Source organism: Symphalangus syndactylus, chromosome X, assembly GCF_028878055.3.
Source record: "Symphalangus syndactylus isolate Jambi chromosome X, NHGRI_mSymSyn1-v2.1_pri, whole genome shotgun sequence".
NCBI classification, from domain to species: domain Eukaryota; kingdom Metazoa; phylum Chordata; class Mammalia; order Primates; family Hylobatidae; genus Symphalangus; species Symphalangus syndactylus.
In genome coordinates this window covers 137,869,715-137,882,809 of record NC_072447.2, presented here as the reverse complement: position 1 = coordinate 137,882,809, position 13,095 = coordinate 137,869,715, and the positions used below count along the sequence as shown (strand labels likewise).

General features: G+C 43.2%; 2 protein-coding genes across 4 annotated transcripts in view; one reads left to right on the top strand and one right to left on the bottom strand.

The window, feature by feature from the left end:
* MOSPD1 (motile sperm domain containing 1) overlaps window positions 1-2,966 on the top strand; it is a 28,189-nt gene extending 25,223 nt beyond the window's left edge. For both annotated transcript variants that reach the window (XM_055267277.2, XM_055267276.2), the window contains one exon: window positions 1,418-2,966. In XM_055267277.2, the coding sequence (XP_055123252.1) occupies window positions 1,418-1,449 (32 nt within the window). In that variant the 3' untranslated portion in view covers window positions 1,450-2,966. The remainder of the gene's footprint in view (window positions 1-1,417) is intronic.
* Window positions 1-13,095, bottom strand: part of PABIR3 (PABIR family member 3) — a 143,792-nt gene that overhangs the window by 38,721 nt on the left and 91,976 nt on the right. The gene's annotated exons all lie outside the window — the stretch shown is intronic.

Below are 13,095 nucleotides of genomic sequence, written 5' to 3'. Positions count from 1 at the left end.
TCCGCCCAACTCAGCCTCCCAAAATGCTAGGATTACAGGTGTGAGCCACCATGCCCAGCCGCTCTCTCGTTCTCTCTCTTTTATTTTGAAATCATCTTCTTGATTGTCTCTCTCCCTTCTGTCTGTGTTCCTTCTCTCCCTATTTCTTTCCCCCATTCATTCCCACCCCCAACCATCCATCATGTTGTCAGATTAATTCTCTTTTGCTCTCACAACCACCCCCTAGTCAAAAACCTTCAGTGGTTCCCCATAATCCATAGGATGAAGTATATAACCTTCAGTGCCATAGTTTGGCATTTAAGACTCTCCACAATCTGAGACCTCTCTGAGCCAATTTTGTCTAGCTGCTTCCTTCTGTAAATCACTGCATAAAGCCTTTTAGATTATTCACTCATTCTGGAAAAGCTCCTCTAGCGGCCCAGTTCTCCAGGCCCTTACTCATGCCATTCCCTCACCTGAAATGTCTGCCCATCTCCTCGTTCTCTCTTTCCTGTCCATCTTTTTTTTTTTTTTTTTTTTTTTTTTTTGAGATAAAGTCTCGCTCTGTCACCCAGGCTGGAGGGCAGTGGCTGGCCAGATCTCAGCTCACTGCAACCTCCGCCTCCCCAGTTCAAGGGATTCTCCTGCCTCAGCTTCCCAAGTAGCTGGGATTACAGGTGCTCGCCACCACACCTGGCTAATTTTTGTATTTTTAGTAGAGACGGGGTTTTACCATGTTGGCCAGGCTTATCTTGAACTCCTGACCTCGTGTGATCCACCTGCCCCGGCCTCCCAAAGTGCTGGCATTACAGGCATGAGCCACCATGCCTAGCCCCTGTCCATCTTTTAAAGCAGCTTTTTATCACTGGGGGCAACTTTTCTGACTGCCCCAGTCTCATGTGATTATCCTCCTTCTCTGTACTTTTTTTTTTTTTAATCACACTTTCATCATCCTTCATTTAGGACTGAGCATATTCTTATTATTATTTTATATTTTATATATTTTCTCTTCAAAAGAGAGAAGCAAAGCAGGAAAATGCCATGCTTCTGTCTCTTTGTGGCCCTAGGGCCCTGGGATACAGGTAGACTCTTGATGGTTCTGTTAACAGTCCACTGGCTTTACCCATGCTTTAAAATGGCACATCTGCTATTATTATGTTTGATGTGACTGGATAAAGTAGAAGGTATGTTTGATAGATAGATTTGCTATGGCCAGACATTAGTGATTTAATTAAATCTCTCCAGTGACTGCCCATCGCTATAAATTGGATTTCTTCTTTATCATATCAACAAAATTCAAATTGACTTTGAGTTCTTGGTAGAGTGCCTGCCTATGTGCTATGTTTTATTTGTTCATTGAGGTCCAAACAATTGCTTATTGAATGAAAGATTCTGTTAGATGCATATCTTTAACTGTTCTCCATTTTTCTTCTTTCAGGTCTTATCACAATGGCCATACTTAGAACATGAGCAAGGATTTCAATTGACTTCTGAAGCAAATCTGTCTTGAAAATATGAATGTGGACTACCTTTTATCTCTATTTCACTCCATTAACATGCAACAAACTATTGAATGATTTCAAATAATTGCAAATGTATAATATATATTTTAAATTATAATTTAATTTGAAGGACTGCAGAACATTATTTTACAGACAGCAAGGATGCTTCTGAGTGACACCTGGGAAAATTATTTGAAGAAATTCTTTTTATACCTATACCTGTTGTGCAAGAAACTTTAAAACATTTGTTATTTTCTCACCTTTTTTTCCAATTCACTTTGATTGCTAGGGGTCATATGTGCTTCGAAGTTACAGGACTAAAAGAGCAAACTGACCGGCCCAAAACTAAAATGACATTTATTCTCTAGCTACAAACATCAGCGTTATTATGTTAATTATACCTTGCCCTCTAAAATGGTTGCCATGGTGTTTCTAAAAATAAGTGTTTTACCATTAATGTGTAGAGGGCAAATAAAGCATAAGGTACTAAGGGATCATGCTTATCCTAGGGTCTCGCAGAAGAGAGGACATATTTAATTAATCTTGTGAATTACAGAATGGGTTGTGGTCCAGACACCAAGAATCACAGGGGTTTTTTAAAAAAACCTAATAGAAGTAGGGTGACCTCTCTCTTTGGTCTAAGAGTTCTAAAGGAAGGTAGGCATCTGTTTAATTAGTTGGTTCACCCTGGCTTTACCTCTGGTTAATGCTTTGTGTTAATAGGAAGGAAAAATCTATGTTTTCTTCCAAGCCCCTCCCTGCCTGACTTGCCCAGACTGGGATTACCAGATACCAGGTGATTTATGTGGAGATGATTTTTCACCTTTAAACTCTAAGCCAAGTGTAAGAAACTCTTGATAGCTGTGTCTATTTTATATCAGTCACTGAGACTTTTTTTTAAGTTTTTATTTATTTTTAAGACAACTTTGCCAAAAAAAGTCCCCTAAGCACAACTATTTACATTTCTTTATAGCCTCTTCTGATCTTTAACACATATGCAGTTTTAACTTATTTTCATAGTAACTGATCTTTTGTCTAAGGATTTTTACCTGAAAGCACAATGTATTAAGAGTCTCTTGAAAATCATCTTTCAGATCTTTTTACAGAATGAACTTATGCACTGCTACTGTAGTATTCTCAAGGAATATATGTAAACACAAATGTATGCCTGAGGTTGGTTTTTGCAGAAAACAGTCTCTGCTAAAAACTTCTATGTCTAGTCTTCCATAGGAAACCCTCACTGTTTAACTGTGTGAGGAGCCTGTCATTAAACGGATCATGTCTGTACATTGTGTAATGAATGAAAAGCACATAAATGTAATCTACTTTGAACTTTGTAAAAATTATGTATGGAGGCTATTCTTGTTTCTCCATCTCAAGTCCTGTGTGTGCACGTGTGTGCAAGTGCACATACGTGTGTGTGTGTAATAACACATTGTAAAGAACAGAAATTACTTTAAGAAATAAACAGAAATGGATACCTGAGCTTCACATTGATTTAAACATTTTATTTGACTTATCTTTGAGGAACTTAAGGTTTTAGCTCTCCTATTTCCTAAAGTTGTCTCATATTTCTGTGATTGACATAGGAAAAATAGAAACATTGAAATATATCAGCTTTATTTACCAAGGGATGTAATTCACTTTGTAATTTAACTTCTTGAATAGGTAACAATCATATGCTTCAAAAGTAAAAAACTATAGATATACAGTGAAAAGTCACTCCTCACCCTCCTGGTGCACCCAGCCCCTTACAAGTGACCACTTTTATTAGTTTAAATATACGTGTGTGTGTGTGTGTGTTTGAGACAGGGTCGCTCTCTCACCCAGGCTGAAGTTCAGTGGCGCAATCTCGGCTCACTGCAGCCTCAGCCTCCTGAGTAGCTGGGATTACAGATTTGCACCACCACGCCTGGCTAATTTTTGTATTTTTAGTAGACAGGGTTTTGCCATGTTGGCTAGGCTACTTCTGTTTCTTTATGCAAAACATATACAAGTTGAGTATCCCTTATCCAAAATGCTTGAGACCAGAAGTGTTTAGGATTTGGGAATTTTTTCAGATTTGGGGATACTTGCATATACATAATGAGATAACTTGGGGATAGGACCCCATCTCTAAACATGAAATTTGTTTCATACATACCTTCATACCTTATACACATAGCAGGTAATTTTATTTTTCCCTTGGGGACATCGAATAAACTTGTGCACCTGCCTTTTGACTGTGACCCATCACATGAGGTCAGGTGTGGAATTTTTCACTTGGGGCATCATGTCAGCACTCCAGAAGTTTCAGTTTGGAGCATTTCAGACTTTGGAGTTTTGGATTAGGGGCGCTCAACCTGTATATTCTTATTTCTTTTCTATAGAAACAATAATAGTTTCATGAGTAGTCAGAGACCTGGGGCTTGAGCTGGCTCTGGAAGGGTGAGTTTAATTCACATACAGAGAGGAGTTGGATTCACAAGAGGCAAGGATGTGCCACGAGGTGAGATTTGTTTTGAAATAGTGTCTAGGGAGATGAAACTGTTGTGTGTTCCATTATTTCCTGTCTGCTGTGAAGAAAACTTTACTGCCATGACTCATGGGGATGAACACAGGCTCATGAGGAAAGAACTAAGCTAGCCAAGGGGCCACAGGTATCACGAAATCAGAGAAGAGGTAAAGAAGTAATTCGTGAAAACAAATATGATTCATCCTGAAGGCAGCTAGCAAACAGGAAACACAGCAAGAGACATGGCAATAGTTGCAATTATCTGTCACTGCGGGTGTTTCTGCCACCTCGAAATCGTTAGGCCAGCACAGTTCTGCCACCCGAGTTCATTTCAAAAGGAGTTGTACAAAGTCGGCATGTGAAGTTTTAAGTTTCTAGAAAAGATTCTGGAAACAAGTGTCTCCCAGGTATTTTCATTCACTGAACGAGTAAGTTGAAGGACTATAGCGGCTGCAGAGGTGGTATCTACAGGGTTTCCACACACACACGGAAATGGACGCTAAGGTTTCAAAACTTGACTATTATGAAAGAGATTGAAGATTTCAAGTGGTACCTAAAACCCTGCCATTTAGAGAAAGCATGCCTAAAAGGAACAATTTAGACCTAAAGGAAGTTAGGGGGTGGGAGGAACTGGGAGCTATCTTAGAAGTTTCAAATGGAGGGGCCCAGCCAGCCTAGCTGCATTATCCTAGAAGCAGAATGTCAAGTTAGTGATTATGTCATTAGGAAAGTATTTGCTACACCTATAATCTGGAAGTGATAAACAACATACCAGAGCAGAACATTAGTCTCTGGGATTAAATAGCAAACAGAATAACAAAGAGTTGACCCAGCTAAGAGAGGCCTGTTCAGTTACCACATCAAAGACCCTTTAAGTAAGCCATGGGCAGAAAAAGGAGGAATAAATTGACACTGGTTTGGAGAGGCTTTATATGACCAAGAGAACAAAAATGCAAGCTGGCTGTTTATTTTGTTCATTTAGTTTTTCTGTGATTTGCCCGTCACTTAGTTAATCAAAAGATAGTCAACAAATTAAAGTGACACCTGCCATGGGCTATGTTATCTTCAGCGCCTAATAGAAACTGGGTCCAGTTCAAAGAAGATGATGGTGAGGAATGTCCAGCTCACTAAATACGTTTGCCAATTAGCTGGGTGATTGCTTTGTGAATCACTGACTTAACAAACACATAAGCTAGACAGTTCAGAATGTGATCCAGGTAGGTGGGGGAAAGGCTTGATTTGATAAAGTGAAAAGAATAAATGAAATGATTTCATAAGAATGCAGACAGATTTTTTAGTCCACCAGGGTAGAGAAAAACAATGCAAAATCTGTCTTGACAAAATGAAGTGTGAGGTGTGATTATGTTAAGAGAACTGCCAACCTCTGGGATAGAAAGCAGAATGCAAATGTGGCACAGGCGCGCGCACATACACACAGATGAAATCCCACAGTAAATTACTTTTGCACAATCATGTCACAGGAGGTACGGTTAGGAATGGATTTGGTTTCTTTCTTTCTTTCTTTCTTTTTCTTTTCTTTCCTTCTTTCTTTCTCTCTCTCTCTCTCTCCTTCTTTCTTTCTTTCTTTTTTTTGTCTGAGACAGAGCCTTGCTCTGTCGCCTAGGCTGCAATGCAGTATTGTGATCATGGCTCACTTCAGCCTCAAACTCCCAGGCTCAAGTGATCCTCCCACCTTAGCCTCCCAAGTAGCTGGGATTACAGGCACACACCACCATGCCTGGCTAATTTTTTTTTATTATTATTTGTAGACATGAGGGTCTCACTTTGTCAGGCTGGTCTTGAATTCCTGGGTTCAAACAATCCTCCCACCTCGGCCTCCCAAAGTGCTGGGATTACAGGTGTCAGCCATCATACTCGGCCAGGAATGCAATCTATTAAACAAAAGCACCCTCTCTCCTAATAAACAGGTTTTTGCAGCTAATCACTGTACTAGATAACCTGTATCTTCTGCTGTTCTCAGGCTGCTAGGGAGCAGATGTTTTTTGTTTCTTTGTGTGTTTTTTTAATAGACTTTATTTTTGAGAGCAGTTTTGGGTTCACAGCAAAATTGTTCAGAAAGTACAGAGTTCACATATACTCCGTCCTCCCTCCCCCACATGCACAGCCTCTCCCACTAGCAACATTCCTCACCAGACTGGTACATTTGTTACAATCAATGAACCTACATTGACACATCATGATCACTCAAAGCCCATAGTTTACATTAGGGTTCACTGTTGGTATAATATATTCTATGGGTTTGGACAAATGTTTAATGATATTCACCCACCAGTATAGCATCATACGTAGTAGTTTCACTGCCCTAAAAATCCTCTGTTGGGGTTTTCTTTCTTACCTTAAAATATTTCTTATGGAAAATTTTGAATATTTACAAAAGTCAAGAGAATAGTATAAATGAACTCTGCCTATGTACCTATCACCTGCCTTCAGAAACTACCAACCATGGCCAATCGTGATGAGACGGATTTTAGTGTTTTTTGTTTGTTTGTTTGTTTTGAGACAGAGTCTTGCTCTGTTGCCCAGGCTGAAGTGCAGTGGCACAATCTCGGCTCACTGCAACCTCCGCCTCCTGGGTTCAAGCAATTCTCCTGTCTCAGCCTCCCGAGTAGCTGGGATTACAGGCTCGTGCCACCATGCCCTGCTAATTTTTGTATTTTTAGTAGAGATGGGGTTTCACCATATTGGCCAGGCTGGTCTCAAACTCCTGACCTCAAGTGATCCACCCATCTCTGCCTCCCAAAGTGCTGGGATTACAGGCGTGAGCCACCTGCGGGGCCAAGATGGATTTTGTAAAGGATATGGGTTCATAGGTATTGGCAGACTGATATTACTTTTGTGGAAAAGGGACTTCTCACCCACTTTAAAATGAGTGATTGAATTATTCCAGGGTAAACAGGCATTAGTATTGAGCATTAACTGTGTTAGACACTTTGCAAATGATATCTAGACCCTTGCTATTCCATGTGTGGTCCGTGGCCCAGCAGCATGGGCTTACCTGGGAGCTTACTAGCCATGGAGAGCCTCATTCTCCACCCACAACTGACTGAACCAGGGTGTGCAGTTTAACAAGATTCCCCAGGTGCTCTGTCTGTGTATTGAAAGTTAGGGAGTACTGACTGCCTGGCACAGAGTAGGCTCTAAACAGCCTCCTAACAATCTTGCAACAAGATCACAAGGCAGATATCATCATGTCAGATTTACAAAATGAGCTAACTACAGTGCAGAGATGTTATTTGGCTTTTCCAAGATCCCACAGCTAATAAACTTAGGTCAGTCTGGCTTCAGAGTCTATGATTTATAGCATGCTTCCTCTCAGAGAGTTCTTTTTTTTTTTTTTTTTTTTTTTTTTGGAGGCAGAGTTTCGCTCTTGTTGCCTAGGCTGGAGTGCAATGGCACAATCTCAGCTCACCGCAGCCTCCATCTCCCAGGTTCAAGTAATTCTCCTGCCTCAGCCTCCCGAGTACCTGGGATTACAGGCACCTGTCACCATGCCCAGCTAATTTTTGTATTTTTAATAGAGACAGGGTTTCACCATGTTGGCCAGGCTGGTCTCAAACTCCTGACCTTGTGATCTGCCCGCCTCGGCCTCCCAAAGTGCTGGGATTACAAGCGTGAGCCACTGTGCCCAGCCGAGAGTTTGCTTTTTTAAAGGGAGTTTACCGGCCAGGCGCTGTGGCTCACACCTGTAATCCCAGCACTTTGGGAGGCTGAGGTGGGTGGATCACTTGAGGTCAGGAGTTCAAGAACAGCCTGACCAACATGGTGAAACCCTGTCTGTACTAAAAATACAAAAATTAACCGGGCATGGTGGTGCATGCCTGTAATCCCAGCTACTAGGGAGGCTGAGGCAGGAGAATCGCTTGAACCCAGGAGTAGGAGGATGCAGTGAGCTGAGATTGCACCACTGCACTCCAGACTGGGCAACAAGAGCAAAACTCCATCTCAAAAATAAATAAATAAATAAAATAAAGGAGCTTACTTTTAGGGCAACTCAGTGAAAAAAGAAACCAGGATGGTATATGTATACATAACACCAAAACAACCAGTCATCTCAGCAACAACAGCAGAAAACCAAACTGCTACCATGCAAGCTACCTGCATGCTACTTGCTCCACTAGAAGGCTTTTCACGTTTCAGCCAGTTATTATGGTGTCATGTTGGACAGCTAAATATTTCAGAGCAATCAGAAAAAAACCTAGAGCAATTATCAAAGTTATTCTCTCTTGTCAGTGACTGTTAACCCAAATAGGAACCAAATTGCAAACCACATGCTCTTCCAGAACAAAGAGAAGATTTGCTATAGTCCCACATAACTGGTAAAGGCATTTTAAAAAATCAGTCAGATCAGTCTGACTTCACGTAGGCAGAAAGGGCAGGTAGTTGATTGCTATTTCTCTTTCTAACCCACTGAGTGACCTTAGCCTGTAGCTCTGCATGAGTGTTGAATTGCTTACACCAATAAGAGAAACTTAAATGCTTGAGCACTGCAGGGCAATACAATAGGCGCCTTTGTTTCTGGGTAGCTTTTTGAAAGGAATATTACTGGGATAGGTAGAAAAAGCATAATTCTTGGAGCACAACCCCCAGTTTAGCAGGAACTCATTAGATCTCAGGAACTTCTCCCTTCTAATCCTGGGAGGAGATTAGGCCATTTCCTTCTCTTTCGCTGCCCTGAAGACTCTGGGGACTTGCATTAATGGATCAGCATGGCTACTTGGTTTTGCAATGAGCTGATTTGATGATTAATTAGCCTCTAGCAGGAATCTGATGAAGTTCTTAGCTCAAAGCTCCAGGGATCCAGTTCAGGGCAATCTGCTCTCATAATCAAAAAGACCAGGTGAAGAGGCTCACAAACTGGCCTGATGATAGGTCGCCATGGGGTTATGATTGACTTTCTACTTTATAACCAAATGACCTGGACATAATGTGCTGTTGTGAAACAGTAATATACTATGGAAAAGTAGTAAACCTACTGGATCAACAAAGCTAATTGTCTTTATACATGAGATCAAATTCTTAGTGCATCTCCCCTGCCACGTAAATAACCATTTGGGTCATTTTATCCCACATTCTAATGAATTTAATATTTCATGGCCAACCTTGCCCTCATACTAAAAAAATGTAATGAATAATATTAATAGAGTCAACATAAGCAAAAACAAAACCAAAAAACATACAGGGTAAATAGATAAGACCTTAAGAATTATTCTAAGAATGTTTTTCTAAACACTGAAGAACATTTTAAAATAGGGTACTATTAATACTGTATTTTGATAATGTATTAATCACTGTATTTTCCCTCCAAAGCTTCATGAGACTTTTCTAAGCCATAATTTTATTTCAATGATCACCATTGTAAGATTGGAAGGGCAGTTATTATTTATCTCTCTTTTACAGCTGAGAAAACTGAGACTCTGAAGTTGAAGTTACTTGCCCTCCAAAAAAAGGCCTCCCAGTGAGTAAGATGCAGAGCCAAGACCAGCATGCAGATCACGTGCCAGCCCTGCATTCTTTCCACTTCCCATAAGTTGAAGAAAAAGACAGCACGAAAGTAGCCACAAAAATGACCTCCTACAAAAACCAAGGCAACTGAGAACATGTCAGGTTTACTAAATTAGTTGAAAATACCCTTTCTCTTTGGAAATTACAAATTACACCTGGTGGGTTATTTGATGGGGCAGAAAACTTGAGACATAAGAAGCTGCACTCATTGTGCTTATGATTGCCCTTGGCTGTGGGCTGTGACGTAGACCCAAAGCCGTGGCCCTTGGAGTGGGGCACAGAGCAAAGCCGTGGCCCTTGGAGCGGGGCACAGAGCAAAGCCGTGGCCCTTGGAGTGGGGCACAGAGCCAGCTTCCTCCTCTCCTGCCCTCCCTCACTGCTCATCTTCTGCTCACCTAAGGGGAAGTGAGGAGTATTCTGGAAAGCAGTGGTCTCTACTCAAAAAGTAGGGAACTGGGGCCTTGTTTCCTGGGCTGCAGTGTCTCCTGGATCAAAGGCAGATGCCTGCCCTGATCGCTGCCTCTGGGGCTGGCTGTGGAGGGAGTCATTAGTTTGAAGTCACTTCTTTGTGTGTGTGTGTGTGTGTGTGATGGAGTCTCTCTCTTGTCACCCAGGCTGGAATGCAATGGCACGATCTTGGCTCACTGCAACCTCTGCCTTCCGGGTTCAAGTGATTCTCCTGCCTCAGCCTCCCAAGCAGCTGGGTTTACAGGTGCTTGCCACCAAGCCTGGCTAATTTTTGTATTTTTAGTAGTGATGGGACCAGACTGGTCTCCAACTCGACCTCAGGTGATCTGCCTGCCTCGGCCTCCACAAAGTGCTGAGATTACAGGCTGAGCCAGGTTGGGATTCAAGCACCCAGCCTGAAGTCACTTCTTCTAAAGAGCACCACATCCTAATGGACCTGAGCCTGGCTTTGTGTATGGGCTGCTATGCAGCTGAGGAGACCACGGCGCTCTTCCTGAAGTGAAGAGCAAGTGAAGTTTGTGCAAAGTGAAAAGACGTCAAGAGGCCAGGGGAGAGGGGGTGGGGGATCCAAATTGATCCTACCCGTGGCATCACCATGGCTTCACTTCTGCTAGCCTCTTACAGTCTTTGTTTGTTTCTTTTTATTCTTTTTTCTCTAAACTTCCCTTCTTGCTTCATTTCATTCATTTCATCTTCCATCACTGATACCCTTTCTTCCAGTTGATCGCATCGGCTGCTGAGGCTTCTGCATTCTTCACGTAGTTCTCAAGCCTTGGCTTTCAGCTCCATCAGCTCCTTTAAGCACTTCTCTGTATTGGTTATTCTAGTTATACATTCGTCTAAATTTTTTTCAAAGTTTTTTTCTTTTTTGAGACGGAGTCTCGCTCTGTCGCCCAGGCTGGAGTGCAGTGGCGCAATCTCGGCTCACTGCAAGCTCCGCCTCCCGGGTTCACACATTCTCCTGCCTCAGCCTCTCCGAGTAGCTGGGACTACAGGCACCCGCCACCATGCCCAGCTAATTTTCTGTATTTTTAGTAGAGACAGGGTTTCACCGTGGTCTCGATCTCCTGACCTCGTGATCCGCCCGCCTCGGCCTCCCAAAGTGCTGGGATTACAAGCGTGAGCCACCGCGCCCATACTTTTTCAAAGTTTTTAACTTCTTTGCCTTTGGTTTGAATTTCCTCCTGTAGCTCGGAGTAGTTTGATCGTCTGAAGGCTTCTTCTTCTCTCAACTCGTCAAAGTCATTCTCCGTCCAGCTTTGTTCCGTTACTGGTGAGGAACTGCGTTCCTTTGGAGGAGGAGAGGTGCTCTGCGTTTTAGAATTTCCAGTTTTTCTGCTCTGTTTTTTCCCCATCTTTATGCTTTTATCTACTTTTGGTGTTTGATGATGGTGATGTACAGATGGGTTTTTGGTGTGGATGTCGTTTCTGTTTGTTAGTTATCCTTCTAGCAGACAGGACCCTCAGCTGCAGGTCTGTTGGAGTTTGCTAGAGGTCCACTCCAGACCCTGTTTGCCTGGGTATCAGCAGTGGAGGCTGCAGAACAGCAGATTTTTGTGAACCACGAATGCTGCTGCCTGATCGTTCCTCTGGAAGTTTTGTCTCAGAGGAGTACCCAGCCGTGTGAGGTGTCAGTCTGCCCCTACTTGGGGGTGCCTCCCAGTTAGGCTGCTCGGGGGTCAGGGGTCAGGGACCCACTTGAGGAGGCAGTCTGCCCGTTCTCAGATCTCCAGCTGTGTGCTGGGAGAACCACTACTCTCTTCAAAGCTGTAAGACAGGGACATTTAAGTCTGCAGAGGTTACTGCTGTCTTTTTGTTTGTCTGTGCCCTGCCCCCAGAGGTGGAGCCTACAGAGGCAGTCAGGCCTCTTTGAGCTGTGGTGGGCTCCACCCAGTTCGAGCTTCCCGGCTGCTTTGTTTACCTAAGCAAGCCTGGGCAATGGCGGGCGCCCCTCCCCCAGCCTCGCTGTGGCCTTGCAGTTTGATCTCAGACTGCTGTGCTAGCAATCAGCGAGACTTCGTGGGCATAGGACCCTCCGAGCCAGGTGCGGGATATAATCTCCTGGTGTGCCCTTTTTTAAGCCCGTCGGAAAAGCGCAGTATTAGGGTGGGAGTGACCTGATTTTCCAGGTGCCGTCTGTCACCCCTTTGTTTGACTAGGAGAGGGAACTCCCTGACCCCTTGTGCTTCCTGAGTGAGGCAATGCCTTGCCCTGCTTCAGCTCGCGCACGGTGTGCTGCACCCGCTGTCCTGCGCCCACTGTCTGGCACTCCCTAGTGAGATGAACCCGGTACCACAGATGGAAATGCAGGAATCACCCATCTTCTGCGTCGCTCACGCTGGGAGCTGTAGACTGGAGCTGTTCCTATTCGGCCATCTTGGCTCCTCCCTCGCCTCTTACAGTCTTAACATGACTTTCAGTCATTACTGTGAACAAAAGTTCTGTCATAAGGAATTTGGAAGAAGAGACTTTATTCCAGTGAATAAACTGGCAGGGGGCAGAGGGTGGAGAGGAAACACAGCCTTCTAATAAATGGAGGGTCCAGGTTTTATAGCAAAACTTCCTGTTCAGGTTCTCAATGAGGTTCCTTTTATGCAAATGAAGGATTCAAATTTGATTAGTTCTCATTTGTCAACACAGCTGAGATCTGATTAGTTGATACAGATGAGCCCTGACTGGTTGCTACAGGTGAGCTCTGATTGGTTGCTTCAGGGGAGCTCTGAAAGTCCCAAAGTTAAACAGAAGTGTGGGTTTTCTGACCTCTAGTCAGCAGATGGCTACTTGATTCTATTAAAAATTTAGTCACTTGGGATCCATCTTGAGGGATTGGCTTTATATTTGTTGACAGTACTTTCTGATGTTGTTGCAATGGGCAATAGAGTGTCCAGTATAGCTCTCCTAACCACAAAAGAGTGCTGGGGAGTTGGGGGCCAGTTCAAATGATCTCATGGATCAATAAGTATAGATAACATTTAGATAACACATTCATAATCAGCCCGGGAATGAAACTCCACACATGAATCACGTTTATTTGAAGGGTGCCTACTGCTAGAGGCCAGGCTATTTAGTCTGTAATTAGGAGGGGATTTCTGGAATTTTCTGTGAGCCTTCCAGGCTTCCTGAACCTCA